We start from the raw sequence: 16,219 nt of genomic DNA on the forward strand, positions 1-16,219 counted from the left end.
AGCAACCGCTGCGCCACCGGCCCGCCCCAACCTGAAACACCATCCATCTATTTCCATGCACAGTTGCCGTTTGAGCTGCTGAGTCCCGCCAGCAGTTTTTATTTTGATGAGAAGAAAAGTTTTAACTTACAATTTTCCTGTCATAAGATTCTCCACTGCTGTAGGTTGTTGCAAGAGTCGATGAGCATTCCTCCAAGTACCAAGGCTTCTTTCCACTCTCCGCCGTACTACTGATAGAAATGGTGTAGATGCTGTTTGTGTAGCCGTCACAAGAGCAGTGATCTCTGCTTCGGCCTCCATTACCAGATGCCCACACGTAGATGGAACCCAAACCTCGACGACCCTGTTAACATAAAACTCATATTGTAGCAAGCTGTTCCTTTAACAAGATTTCAAAGAATTTAGTTTGCAGTTACAGCATGGAATTAGACCCTTTGAACCACAGAAGAGAGAAAGACAAATTGCTGGAGTAACTCAGCAGGACAGGCAGCATCTTTGGATAGAAGGAATGGGTGTTGTTTCGTGTTAAGACCCTTCTTCAGTATGAAGTACTATCAACCTTATTTTCAGTATGAAGATGGTTTCGACCCGAAACGTCACCCATTCCTTCTATCCAGAGATGCTGCCTGTCCAGCTGAGTTACTATGGTATTTTGTGTCCATCTTCAGTGTAAACCAATATCTTCAGTTTAAAACAATGTATCCACACTACTAATATCGGTGTAAACCAATATCTACACCTTTGAAGCACCAAGTCCATGCCGACCATCACACAAGTTCATTGTCAGCCCACTTTTGCATCCACTTCCTACACATTAGTTATGCTCTCTGTTCATAAATGTTACAATAACAGGAGCTAGGGAATTTTAGATTCAACATGAATGGTGAAAACCACATCAATTATTTGGACTGTTAGCGTGGTCAGCTTTTTGGACATTGGCGTAGAACAGAAATGGTACTCTCTTCCAGCAACACTGTCAAAGGTCCTGACCAATTTTCCTTAATATAGCTTTCTTATCCAAAATAGCTTGCTCATCGTTTTCTTAACTAAAACAATGGAATAAATTTAAACAGCAAATGTTGAAGGACATGAAGGCTAAAGAAAGCTAGAGGGAGGGTTGCAAAGACTGAGGGTTGGTTGACTAAAGACAGGTAATTATCACGGATATCAAGGGGAGGAGACTATAACTTGGGAGGCAAACCAAATATGAGCCGACACAAAAGCCAGAAATAGAATATAGGGTTGATAAAATAGGTCAGGTGGTGTGGAGGCAGATTTCATAGATGAGGAGTGGAGGAGACTGAGGGGAGATCTTATGGAGTTGTTTAAAACCTTGAGGGGAATAGACAGGATGAATGCAGAGTATTTTACCCAGGAACCAGAAGGCAGAGGTTTAAGGTGATGGGGGAAAGAATTAACGTGAATGGATGGACAACTGTTTCACTCAGCAGATGGTGCATATATGGAATGAGCTGCCAGAGGAGGTAGTTGATGCAGGTGCTATAATAGTAGTTACAAGATCCTTGGACAGGTGCATGGATAGGAAAGATTAAGGGATATGAGCCAAATGCAAGCAAATGGGTCTCGCTTAGATGGGGCATTTTGGTCAGCATGGATAAGTTGGGCTGCAGGGCCTGGTCAGCACTGTATGACTCTCTAAGACTATGAAATAAGTTGAGAGGGCACATGGGTGGAATGAAGTTGATCCTTACAGATCAACTTGCACCCCCTATCAATAGAACTGGACTTATATAATACTTTGAATCAATGCAATTAAGCCTCACTAACTGGGAGCCTCCAAAGTCAACTTTCATTCCATGACAACTGCTTTTCATAGCCAAAACTGTCCTCTTGAACCACATTATTAGTAAAAGCTAACATGCAAATACCAAAGACCTTGTCTTCTAGGAACAAACAGATAGAAAAAACTGATTTCCTCTGGGAGGAAAAGCAGACACCACTTCCAAAAATGGATGCGAGATAGATTGCAAAGATTAACATTTAAGTAAACTGCATCTTATTCTCATAATAATTAATTGAGTATAAGATGGAGGTTATTGTGTCCATCAGATCATGCTGTCATCCAAGAGAATAGTCCAATTACTGTCAAGAGTGGTTAATTATCATATGCACTGGGAACAATACAATAAAAATCTGATGTTGCAACTTTGCAAGATGGCCCCACAGCTTGGGACTGTGCGCTGATCCCAGAAGATGATTTACTGTCATCCAATATGTTATTTCACTCTTAAATGTCTATTACAATTATAAATCTCAAGATTTCTAGACATTCTATATGGCTGGATTGCACCCATGTATAGTATTATGTGATTTAATTGAATAGCACACACACACACACACAAAAGCTTTTTACTATATTTTGGTACATACAATATAATAAACCAATACATTAATTAATCCCATCCCTCCTCTCAATCTCTCTGTACTCGTGCTATTCTCTGCCATACACGCACATCAACTATCTTTTAATTTTCTTTGTTAGTATAATATACCAAGGGGTATTGTACCCAATTTATCTGTCAGAATATCTTTGGGATTCAAAGAAACCTGTACATATGATGAAAATGTGCATATTATACATAATCAATGACCAAGGTCAGTCGCTCAAGCTGTACAGCAGCAATAATAACTGCTGCACCTCTGTACAATAAAAGCTATTGCGCAGACATTCTATCACAGTGCAATGTTTACATGAACTCCATGAAAGAATTTTAATGGAAAAATTGATTGCCCAAACTTTACTTTGTCCTTCGAGGTTTGCCACTGGCCTTCCAACATGACAGTGTATTAATGTGCGTTTGTGGATCCATCTATTGAAGTGAGCTGGAGACCTTGACCCAGCTTACACATTAACAGCTCCATGCAGCATAACATCTTTATTAGAAATGACACAAAACATATTTGCTGAACAAAAAGCAAAATACTTCTCTGGAGTTGCTGACAGACCAATGAGATTCCGCCAACTTTATGGGTCTTATGATTGTCCAGATCAAAGTACCCATATATCATTGTTCTTCATTCAAGCTATATTTTTATGCTAAGAAAATATTGCTGCATTTCAAATTGAATGAACCATGAACCTTTAAAAACCAAAATAATAACAGCGTTATAAAGCTTCTGAGATCTTGCATGCCTTAAATGACCGTAAATTTTGTGCAGAAAACTTCCTACCCAGTTTCACTTAAGTTTGTTTGGGATGGCAATTCCAATGCAAGAGGCTGCAGAGAGTAGTGCACTTAACCTCGTACATCACAGGCATCCCACCGTCGAAAGCATTGATACGAGACACTGCCCTCAAGCCGATGGCATCTATCAAGGATCTCCAACACCCAGCCCAAGTTTGCAGCTATGAACAAGCAGGAGGTACAGAACCCTGAAGTCCCACGCCACCAGGCTCAGGAACATCTACTTTCCAACAACTATCAATATTTCTTGCACAAATCCGCACAATCCTAATCCTACATTAACTATGGAACACTATGATGATCTACAGCATATATAAAGTAAATGCACAGAATTTTTTACACAGATTATGGAAATCAAAAACCAGAGAACAGGTTTAAGGCGAAGGGGAGGGGGGGGAAGATTTAATAGGAATCAGAGGGGCAACTTCTTTCTTTTACGCAAAGGGTGATAGGTATATGGAATGAGTTGCCAGAGGAGGTAGTTGAGATAGATACTATCACAACGTTTATGAAACACTGTGACAGGTACATGGATGGGATAAGTTTAGAGATATATGGGCCATATGCAGGCAGGTGCAGATGGGGCATATTGGACATTGTGGGTAAGTTACATAGAAACATAGAAACATAGAAATTAGGTGCAGGAGTAGGCCATTCGGCCCTTCGAGCCTGCACCGCCATTCAATATGATCATGGCTGATCATCCAACTCAGTATCCCGTACCTGCCTTCTCTCCATACCCCCTGATCCCCTTAGCCACAAGGGCCACATCCAACTCCCTCTTAAATATGGCCAATGAACTGGCCTCAACCACCCTCTGTGGCAGAGAGTTCCAGAGATTCAGCACTCTCTGTGTGAAAAAAGTTCTTCACAAGTTGGGCCAAAGGGCCTGTTTTCATGCTGTACATTTCTATGACCTCTTGCACTACAATGCACTTGGTTTCTTTGCAGAGTTTTCTTTCTTTAAGAAATGTAATGTATTATTTATGCTATTTGTTTTTGGGTTTATCCGAGTTTATTTGCCTGTGATGCTGCTGCAAGCATGATTCGTTGTACATATGAGAGCACAGCTGTGCTGTGGAAGAATAAAGGCAGTACAAGGATTGTGAATAAAATTACCTGGGAGAATCCACTAACATGACATAGAATTTTAAAATAGTATTTTAACATATTACAAACTTGAATAATCTTACACCATCAAATGAATTTAAGGGGAAATGAGACATTCAGCAGAATGCCTTATGTGGCGACACACAGTGGAGCAGGTCTAGAGGTGCTGGCTCACAGCACCTGAGCCCTGGGTTCTTTCCTGACCTCAGAGTTTGTACGTTCTCCCTGTGACCGCATACATTTACTCCGGGTGCTCCATTTCCTTCCACATCCTAGAGATGTGCAGGTTTGTTAATTAATTGGCCTCTAAATTGCCCCTTGTGTACGAAAGTGGGTTAATATTAAACTACTAGTGAGAATGGGTGATTGGTGGGCGACATGGTTTCAGTGGGCCAAAGGGTCTGTTTCCATGTTACATCTCCAAACTAAACCACATTAAATATGTGATGGAAAGAACTGCAGATGCTTGTTTAAATCGACGATAGACACAAAATGCTAGAGTAACTCAACTGCCTGTCCCACTGGGTTACTCCAGCATTTTGTGTCTATCTAAAAATGTGACATTTTATAATGGTGGGGTTTCCGTTCAGTTGCAATTCATCTAAAATTTGACAAATTAGTACAAATGGTAGAGTTTAAAAAAAAATCATAAATAGTTTATTATATTTTATGCTAGGTTTACAAAACATTCCACTGGGGGCAACTCTGTTCATGTTAGTCATTACAGTTCATATTATTTAGTGGTAAGTATATCATGTCGTGGCCCTCGAATAAGAATATTTACATTAAGCTTTCTTGAGATGATAGACAATGGGGAGCAATAACTATATAGTAGGTCTAAATAATTGTGTGTTTTTTTAATTAAAAATCAGAGCAAATCGACAAAACTAGATGGTTTTGTGGAGTTTTCTTTAATAAATATATTCTTTGAAGTTAATGGTATCCAAAGGCAAGGGGCGAGATATTAAGAATAAGCACTTTTGGCCAAAACCCATTCAGTGTGGCACTAATAAAACTGAACAGTGCCCAAATACATCAACACTTGTTTCACCAGTACAAGGAGAACCAAACATTGTTCCAAACTGTGGAAATATTCCACTGATGCTAAAATTGTGATTATGCACATCAGATTCCATAGAAATTTGAACTGGAACTCAAAATGCTTTGTATTTTGAGAGTGGGGCATCGAGTGAGGTCGGGTCGGGTTTGCTAAAATGGCGGACGTCCCGCACCGTTCTGTACTACACGTCAGTCCATTGGATTTTGCAGGAGTGGACCATCTTGCTCCGCTCTATGATCTTTGGTTGCTAGAGCATTATTCATCTATGCAAATAGTCTTTTCCAATTCAAGCCCAACTTATGGTTTGTTGTTGATGGAAATTATTTCAGGTGTCAAGAATTAGATGTAAATCACTCACCATAGCAACTTTTGGCCCCAGATCACTAGAACATTTCTCGTTTGATGGCCATTCATTTCAGTTTTGCCAGAGGTCTTTGATGCCACACAATTAAAATACTGCCCTGCTATCAACCTCATCTCTAGTATTCTATGTGGCCCTAGTGAAACCTAAACAGGGCCTCAATGTGCAAGTTATCTGTGAGTTAGTGCCACTAACAACAATGATGATGAAACTTCCTGTCATTTTGCCGATATATGAGAATAGCCTATGAAGCAGTAATTAACAACTAGATTTTTTCTTTCAGCAAGCAGAATATAGGGTTGTAATGGGAGGCAATTTTTAATTTCTCTGAAATTGACTAGGCATGCCATATAGTGCAATGGACTTGGATGAGGTGGCATTTCTTAAGAAAGCAAATGACGTCAGTGTCAGTAGGGGAACACTTTGGGATCAGTGTACTCTATTCTTTTCCTCTCAAAGTAGTTATGGAGAAAAATAGAGACACAAGGAACTGTGGCATCTAGAGCAAAACACAATGTAGATCTCTGCAGGTCAGGCAGCATCCGAGGAGGGAATGGATAATGTTTTTAGACCCTTCTTCCAGACCTGAAAACTCACCTATCTATTCCCTCCAAGGATGCTGCCTGACCAAGCACTTCTTTGATTTTTGTGGAAAGTTCAGAAGTTGCAACATGTCTATCCAAGGAAATGCCAGAGACTGGAGGGGGTTAATATTGTACCTTCATTTAAGAAATGGTAGCACAAACAAGATAGGGAGCTATGATTCTGAGGAACAGGATCCACCGGCATTTGGATAGGCAAGCATTGATTAGCGATAGTCAACACTGCATTGTGCATGGGAAATCATATCTCACAAATTGCCTCGTGGCATCACCAATATCTTGTACAAATGTAACATGACCTCCCAGCTTCTACACCTGGTGGGGGATTAAAACAAGACAAGGGACAATTTCTTCATGCAGAAAGTGGTGCATATATGGAACTATTTGTCAAAAGGAGCTGCAGATATAATGACAGTTCGAAAGACATTTAGACAGGCACATCGACAGGAAAGATGGATATGAGCCAAATGGAGGCAAACAGGACCAGCTCAGTTATAAAACCTGGCTTGCATGGATGTTGGCCCAAAGGGCCTGTTTCCATGCTTTGTACCTTTGACTGTAACATGCCTGAGCAATTTTCCACAATTTCCAGAGGAAACTAGTGTTGTAACTGCAGAACTACTCCTTGGCTAGAGATGAAGTGGTTTTGCAACACAGCATTTAAATCGTCAGTTGGGGCTTCATCTGGTTCTGTATGCTTTGTTGTATCCTGTGCTCTCAGCAACATCATGATACCACCTGGAGCAAATTAAAATGGCCAAAACCAGTGGACTCATGGGTAGATTGTCCACTCTACATTTCTGGCCGACTACAATTGCAAAAGCTTCAGGCTTATATTTAATAACCAAATGACAAACCCCACCACGCATTAGGATGGGATGTCCTTGATTACCCACTATAATTCCTGGTCAGTCGATAAGGTATTAATCTGATCCATGGAATAGAGAATGTAGAACATTGCAGCACAGGAACAGACCCTTCAGCCCAAAATGTCTGTGCCAAACATTATGCCAAGTCAAACTCTTATCAGCCTGCACATGATCCACATCCCTGCATATCCATGTGCCTATGACCTTGGTTGTAAAATCACTGTATTCAACTTATTCTGAATTTTTTTCGGATTTAATCTTGAACTAAACATTATTCAAGTTATTCCCTTCATCGTGGACAGCTCAATTGTAATCATGCATTGTCTTTCCACTGACATTTCAAATGCTTTTCACTGTAACTCGGTATACGTGACAATAAACTAAACATATTGCAAGATACTGTTTTCAGATGGGACCAGAATTCTGAGTATAATTTGCACCTCAGTCAGGAACTCTGCACTTTAGTTTCCCTTCATAAAATAACTGGAAAAAAGATCTATTATTCCATTTGAGAATTGCACTCAAAGGAATCAATAAAAATGTAAACATTTTAATACAAATCGACCAGCATTGCAACATTTCAGAAATGTGCTAAATTTGAATCCTGGTATTTTTTATGCCTTCAAGCTTGCTTCTTGTTTTTTTTGTAATTTTACAAATATTATTGCTGACAAAGATGTTAAAATACAAGTTATTAAAGGTGAGGCCTGTCACATCTATGAATTTTTCATTTTTTTCCAACCATTATTTAATGCTGCCTCACCCGCTGAGTTTCTCCAGCATTTTTGCCCACCTTCGATTTTTCCAGATTTTCTTAAACATTATTTAAATCCTCATGCTTTCATTTTTTTTTAGGCCAAAGCACAAGTAAGCTCTTTGTCTGCAGGAACAACCCAACAATATCATGCTGGCCAATATCTTCACCATAACCATTGGCTTGACGCCAGCTTTGATAGCTGCTCAAGCATGACCAAGTAATCATATGTACGTACATACTACGTGGGTGCAGTCATTAGCGTTGCCGATTTCACAATTAACAATGGCAATAAATCAATAAAGGAGAGGCTACTCCCTTGAAATTGAAATGCATTTCAGTACAAACTGAAAGAGCACACCCCATGATTTAGTTAAGAGCTCTCAATCAGGGAGTGCAGCGCAGTTGTTATTGGGAGTGCAGCGCAGGTTCACCAGGTTAATTCCCGGGATGACAGGACTGTCATATGATGAAAGAATGGAGCGCCTGGGCTTGTATTCACCGGAATTTAGAAGGATGAGAGGATATCTTATAGAAACATATAAAATTAAGGGATTGGGCACGCTAGATGCAGGAAGCATGTTCCCGATGTTGGCAGAGGCCAGAATCGGAGCCACAGTTTAAGAATGGTGTAGGCAATTTAGAACTAAGGTGAGGAAAAACATTTTCACCCAGAGAGTTGTGAATTTGTGAAAATCTCTGCCTCAGAAGGCAGTGGAGGCCGACTCACTGGATGCATTCAAAAGAGTGTTAGGGCTAGCGGAATCTAGGGGTATGGGGAGAAGGCAGGAACGGGTTACTGATTGTGGATGTTCAGCCATGATCACATTGAATGGTGCTGCTGGCACAAAGGGCCTACCACTGCACTTATTGTCAGAAGTTTGTGGGTTTGAATAATCCGCTCTCAAGGACTGACCACAACTACGGCCTAATAATGGCGAAAAATTATTACTTAAATTTTGGAAACAGACAAAAGTCCCCACAGTGAAGATGTGGATTACAGATATGTCTGAGACACTACACTTGGAAATCATTAGGCTTGACCTGCCGGAAAAAACAGATCAATTTCTTGAGACATGGACACCCTTTACTGAATTTTTACAACAATAGTATGGTGAAACACAAATTTAAATTTAAATCCGATGCTACGTGGGGGGCAAGGTATATCTCCATCTTTTCTTATTCCTCTTTCTCTCTGCTGCACTGCTTTGGTAGCTTAGGGGACATTTTCTCATTCTTTTCTATTCTATCCTTTCACTTTATCCTTTCTTCTTTTCTCGCTTTCCCTTTGTTTCCTTTTTTCCATTTTTTCAATTTAGGTTATAAGGTTAAAAATGAAGCTGTACAATAGCTGTATAATTCTAGATGCCGAATGTTTTATCTTTGTACAATAGCTTCTAATATAATTAAAATAAAAAAAATAAAAAAAGAGCAAGGGAGCTATTCCTGGCCAATATCCTGGCCAAGATATCCCTTACTTAATTTTCTAAATTTCGGATTACCTGTTTTCAATCCCACTGTTTTTTTGAGCATGCCAGATGTTTGCAAATTAGATGCCTATTTTCCACAAAATAACACTGGGTCTTGCACAGGCTAATCTAGTTGTATCTCAACAAAACTGGAACCAACTTCCTTATGAGAAGCAAGGAACTGCAGATACTGGTTTACAAAAAAAGTGTTTAAGTAACTCAAGGAAATATTATTTAGAAAACATGAATAGGTGACGTTTCCAATCAGGATCCTTCTTAAGAACCAGTCTGAACAAGGATCCTGACTTGAAATGTTACCTATCCATATCCTCCAGAGATGTTGCATGGCCCATTGGGTGACTACAGCACTTTGTATTCTTATAGGAAAGTTCAGAGGAAAGAAAGAGATCTTTGAGGAGGTTATTTGAGGTGGAAAGGAACATCAGCCAAGTGGGATGTTTTTAAAAGAGTGCTGACAAGAGCTCAAGATATGCATGTCCCCATTAGAGAAGTAAAGGGTAAGGCAGGCAAATGTAAGGAAGCTTGCTGACGAGGGAAATTGAAGCATTGGTCAAGAATAAGGACGCCACATAGATACATACACACGACTTAAAAGTAGACAGGTTAGTTAGTAAGATTTCAGAGACCAGGGTTGCTGGTATCATGGATTGCGAGGAAGGTTGCCGAGGTCTACAATGGGATATAGATGAATTACAGAAATGAGTGGGGAAATGGCTGATGGAGTTTAATCGGTGCAAGTGTGAGGTTCCGCACTTTGGGAGATCGAATGCTAGGGGAAAAATTCAATTAATGGCGTGACCCCTCACAACATTGATGCACAGAGGAATCTTGGGGTCCAAGTCCATAACACCCTGAAAGTGGAAACACAAGTAGATAAAATGGTAAACGCAATATAGGTCACTGCATTGAGTACAAGTCAGGAGGACAAGGGGGCAGTTTAATAAGACATTGCTTCGGCTGCTTTTGGAGCATTGTGTGTAGCTCTGGTTGCCCCATTCCAGGAAGGATGAGGAGGCTTTGGAAAGGGTGCAGATTCGGTTTACCAGTACACGGCCTGGATTAGAGAGTATTAATGACACGTCGGACAGACATGGATTGTTTTCTCAGCAACACCAGTGGACGAGAGGAGACCCGACAGAAGAGCATAAAATTATAAGAGGCATGGATAGGGTAGATAGTCAGAACCTTTTCCCCAGGAAATATCATACAAATACCAAATACAGGTTATGTCCAGCGGATCCATGCGCAAGTCAGCAATGCAGGTGTCACACGTCACCTGTCAGCAAGTCAGGTCGGAGAGCGAGGTGTCACCGTGCATGTGTAAATTTACTATTTGGCGTGGAGACCATGGGGGAGCTCCGATGTGGAGACCACATGGGCTTCCAGGGGCATAAAGAATTAGGTATGCAAGTGCAAGTTTAAGCAAGTTGGGAAATGCCTGTACGAGAGAGCATAGCTTTGAGGTGAGAGGGGCAAAGTTCAAAGGATATGTGTGGGACGAGTTTGTTTTTATACACAGAGGGTGGTGAGTGCCTGGAAAGCATGGGCGAGCGTAGCGGTGCAGACACATACGATGGTGGCATTTTATGAGACTTTAGGATAGGCACGTGGAAATACAGGGAATAGAGCGATATTGATCATGTGCAGGAATATAAGTGAGGGTTTTGGCTTCATGTTCAGCACATGTCCAAAGGGCCTGCTCCACTGCTGTACAGTTGCATGCTACCCAAACAGCATATGAAGTGCAGCTCCTCCAGTTTGTGTATGGCTTCACTCTGACAATGAAGGCGGCCCAAGGTGGCCCAGGACAGAAAGGTCACTATGGGAACGGGAAGGCGCGTTTATAAGGTAAGCAACCGAGAAATCCAGCAGACCTTGTGGACGGAGCACGTGTTGGGAAAAGGTGGAACGCAGCTCCCACAGCTCCACTCTTAAGCCCCATCCCCCCTACTCATAACAAGGACAGAATCCCCTTGTCCTCACCTTCCACCCTATCAGCCGTCGGATACAACATATAATACTCCGGCATTTTTGCCACCTCCAACGGGATCCCACCACAGGCCACATCTTCCCATCTCCTCACCTTTCTGCTTTCCGCAGAGCCCGTTCCCTCCCTAACTCCCTAGCCAATTCGTCCCTTCCCACCCAAACCATCCCCTCCCTGGGTACTTTCCCTTGCAACCGCAGGAAATACTACACTTGTAGCTTTATCTCCCCCCTCGACTCCATCCAAGGACCCAAGCAGTCTTCCCAGGTGAGGCTGAGGTTCACCTGCACCTCCTCCAACCGCATCTACTGAATCTGCTTTTCCAGGTGTCAACTTCTCTACATCAGCGAGACCAAGCGCAGGCTTGGCGATCGCTTCGCCCACCACCCCCACTCAGTTCGCACTAACCAACCTGGATCTCCCGGTGGCTCAGCACTTCAACTCCCCCTCCCATTCCGAATCTGACCTTTCTGTCCTTGGCCTCCTCAATTGCCAGTGAGGCCCAGCACAAATTGGAGGAACAGCACCTCATTTCGCTTGGGTAGTTTACCACCCAGCGGTATGAACATTGACTTCTCCCAATTTCAGGTAGTCCTTGCTTTCTACCCTCTTCCCAGCTCTCCCGCAGCCTACTGTCTCCGCATCTTCCTTTCTTTTTCTCGCCTCCCCCGACCTCAGTCTGAAGAAGGGAGTCAACCCAAAACGTTGCCCATTCCTTCTCTCCATAGATGCTGCCTCACCCTGAATTTCTCCAGCATTTTTATCTACCTTTGATTTTTCCAGCATCTGCAGTTCTTAAACATTCCTGCAAGCTAAATTATTTTCTTTCAAACTCTTTGAACGCCAGCATTCAATTATTTCTCATCTTTAGAGATAATGTTTTCAATTCTTTCAAGTAAAGTAAATTGATCAATACTGCTCTTTTGTGACCATTCACACCTAGTCTACACCCATCTTTTAAATGTATCATATTATCACCTCATTTTGTTTGGATTAGACTTTTGTCATTCAATCACTGCTGTACTTCAAAAAGGACTAAAGTGCTGGATTAACTCAATGGGTCAGGTAGCGTCAAAGATCATAGAGCAGAGCAAGATGGTTCACTCCATGAAAAAAGCCGTAGTAGATGATGGGTAAACTTCAGAGCCATTTCCATACTCGGCTTCAGTCATGGCGTCAAGCTAATTCAGGGAGATTCTGCTATATCAGGTTGAGAGATTAAAGGATAGACACAAAATGAAGTGGGACGGGCAGCACTACTGGAAAAAAGGAATAGGTGATATTTTGAGTCGAGACCCGTCTTCAGACCGAGTCAGGGGAAAGAGGAACTCAAACCATCCTTCCCTCCCAGGACAGAATCCTTGTTTGAGGCATACCATGGCCCTACCCCTGAACTCTACCGCCGCTAGATTGACAACTACATTGGTGCTACCTCCTGCACTCATGCAGAACTCAGACTTCATCCATTTCACCACTAACTTCCATCCGGCACTCAAATTCACCTGGACTATTTCTGACATCTCCCTACCATTTCTTGACCTCACTATCTCCATCGCAGGTAACAGAGTACTGACCGACATCTACTACAAACCCACTGACTGCCATGGCTATCTGGACTACACTTCTTCCCACCCTGTTTCCTCTAAGGACTCTATCCCCTACTCCCAATTCCTCCATCTACGCTGCATCTGCACCCAGGATGAGGTGTTCCAAACCAAGGCATCGGAGATGTCCCCATTCTTTAGGGAACAGGGGTTCCCCACTTCGACTATAGATGAGGCTCTCACCAGAGTCTCTTCTATATCCCGTAGCTCTGCTCTCACTCCCCATACGTAACAAGGACAGAGTTCCCTTTGTCCTCACCTTCCACCCTAGCAGCCGTCACATACAACAGATAATCCTCCGACATTTTCACTACCTCCAACGGGATCCCACCACCGGCCACATCTTCCCATCACCTCTCCTTTCGGCTTTCTGCAGAGACCGCTCCCTCCGTACCTCCCTCATCAATTCGTCCCTTCCCACCCAAACCACCCCTCCCCTGGTGCTTTCCCTTGCAACCGTAGGAAATGCTACACTTGTCGCTTTACCTCCCCCCCTCGACTCCATCCAAAGACCCAAGCAGTCTTTCCAGATGAGGCAGAGGTTCACCTGCACCTGCTCCAAACTCAACAATTGCATCCACTGCTCTAGGTATCAACTGCTCTACATCGGTGAGACCAAGCGCAGGCTTGGAGATCGCTTCGCCCAACACCTCTGCACAGTCCGCATTAACCAACCCGATCTCCTGCTGTCTCAGCACTTCAACTCCCCCTCTCATTCCGTATCCGACCTTTCTGTCCTGGGCCTCCTCCATGCCCAGAGTGAGCCCTACTGCAAATTGGAGGAGCAGCACCTCATATTTTGATTGGGTAGTTTATACCCCAGCAGTATGAACCGTGACGTCTCCAATTTCAGATAGTCCTTGCTTTCTCCCTCCTTCCCTTCCCCAGTTCTCCCACAGCTCACTGTCTCTGCATCTTCCTCTCTTCTTCCCGCCCCCCCCCCACATCAATCTGAAGAAGGGTCTTGACCTGAAACGTCACCGATTCCTTCGCTCCATAGATGCTGCCTCACCCGCTGAGCTTCTCGAGCATTTTTGTCAACTTCAATTTTTCCAGCATCTGCAGATCTTTCTTAAACACCTCAGAGGCTAATATGGATTCCAACAGTGTAATCCCCAGATCTGCTCAGTTCTCCTGTGATTGTCTCATAAGGGATTTAATAACTATATCATAACTTCATTCCTCTCATTATAAAGAGCAGCACTCCTTTAGCCCTTTTCATTATTTTCCATTCCTGTCCAGTGCATTCAGAAAGTATTCAGACCCATTCACTTATTCCACAGTTTGTTACGTTACAGCCTTATTTTAAAAAGGATTATATTCTTTTTTTTTATCATCAATCTACACGCAATACCCCAGAATGAAGAAGCAAAAACAGGTGTTTAGACATTTTTGAAAATTGTGGTAATTAAAAAGAAATAACTGAAATATCAGTATTCAGACCCTTTGCTATGACATTCAAAATTGAGCAAAATTGTCCGTAGACCTCCGGGACAGGATTGTGTCGAGACACAGATCTGGGGAAGGGTAGAAAACTATTTCTGCGAAGAACACAGTGGCTTCTGTCATTCTTAAATGGAAGAACTTTGGAACCGCCAGGACTCTTCATAGAGCTGGCCGCCCAGCCAAACTGAACAATCGGGGGAAGAAGGGCCTTGGTCAGGGAGGTGATCAAGAACCCGATGGTCACTCTGACAGAGCTCCAGAGTTCCTTTGTGGAGATGGGAAAACCATCCAGAAGGACAACTATATCTGCAGCACTCCACCAATCAGGCCTTTATGGTAGAGTGGCCAGACGGAAGCCACTCCTCAGTAAAAGGCACATGACATCCAGCTTGGAGTTTGCCAAAAGGCACCTAAAGGACTCTCAGACCATGAGAAACAAGATTCTCTGGTGTGATGAAACTATTTGGCCTGAATGCCAAGTGTCACGTCTGGAGGAAACCAGGCACTGTTCATCACCTGGTTCAGGTGATACTGTGAAGCATGGTTGTAGCAGCATCATGTTGTGGGGATATTTTCTGCAGCAGGAACTGGGAGACTAGTCAGAATCAAGGGAGAGATGAACGGAGCAAAGTACAGAGAGATCCTCGATGAAAAACTTGCTCCAAAGCGTTCTGGACCTCAGACTGGGGCGGAGGTTCACCTTCCAACACGACAACGACCCCGAGCACACAGCCAAGACAACGCAGGAGTGGCTTCATGACGTCTGTGAATGTCCTTGAGTGGCCCAGCCAGAGCCCAGACGGACTTGAACCCGATCAAACATCTCTGGAGGGACCCGAAAATAGCTGTGCATCGACGCTCCCCATCCAACCTGACAGAGCTTAAGAGGATCTGCAGAGAAGAATGGGAGAAATTATCCAAATACAGGTGTGCCAAGCTTGTAGCGTCATACCCAAGAAGACTTGAGGCTGTAATCGCTGCCAAAGATGCCTCAACAAAGTACTGAGTAAAGGGTCTGAATACTTATGTAAATATGATATTTCAGTTATTTTGTTTTAATTACTTTGCAAAAATTTCTAAACGCCCGTTTTCACTTTATTATGGAGTATTGTGTGTAGATTGATGATATAAGAATCGAATTGAATCAATTTTAGAATAAGGCTGTAACGTAACAAAATGTGGAAAAAGTGAAGGGTCCTGAATACTTTCTGAACGCACTGTAGATCCTCGAGCCCGTTTGAATTTATCACATTTGTGCATTTTCACCATTTCCTACTTTCTAAACTGATGTTGTTGCCTAATGCCGAAATAGCTTGCTCGGTTTCACTCATCTGTTTAATTCAGTTATACCGAGTCTTGGAGGGTCAGAGTCACATCACTCAAATCATAGCCTCTTCAAATCATCACATCCATGCCAACCTTTGCCCAATCCAGGTTAATCCCATTTGCCTGCATTAAGACCATAACTTTCTATGCCTAGCCTATCCAAATGCTTCTGAAAGCAATTATATCCAATGTCATCACTTTCTCTGATGACACATTCCAGATATCAACCAATACAAACACATACTCCAAAGGTACCCTTTAAATCTTCTACCTCATTTCTTCAAACTATGCTCTCTTTTTTGAACACCTGATTAATTTAATACTACCATTCATTTGTGAGCGGCACGGTGGCGCAGCGGTAGAGTTGCTGCCTTACAGCGCCACATACCTAGGTTCAATCCTAA

General features: G+C 42.6%; 1 protein-coding gene across 5 annotated transcripts in view; it reads right to left on the reverse strand.

The window, feature by feature from the left end:
• Positions 1–16,219, reverse strand: part of pcsk5b (proprotein convertase subtilisin/kexin type 5b) — a 299,623-nt gene that overhangs the window by 171,834 nt on the left and 111,570 nt on the right. For all 5 annotated transcript variants that reach the window (XM_055633051.1, XM_055633052.1, XM_055633054.1 and 2 more), the window contains exon 8: positions 131–343. In XM_055633051.1, the coding sequence (XP_055489026.1) occupies positions 131–343 (213 nt within the window). The remainder of the gene's footprint in view (positions 1–130; positions 344–16,219) is intronic.

This window comes from Leucoraja erinacea, chromosome 3 (assembly GCF_028641065.1).
Source record: "Leucoraja erinacea ecotype New England chromosome 3, Leri_hhj_1, whole genome shotgun sequence".
Taxonomy (NCBI): Eukaryota; Metazoa; Chordata; class Chondrichthyes; order Rajiformes; family Rajidae; genus Leucoraja; species Leucoraja erinaceus.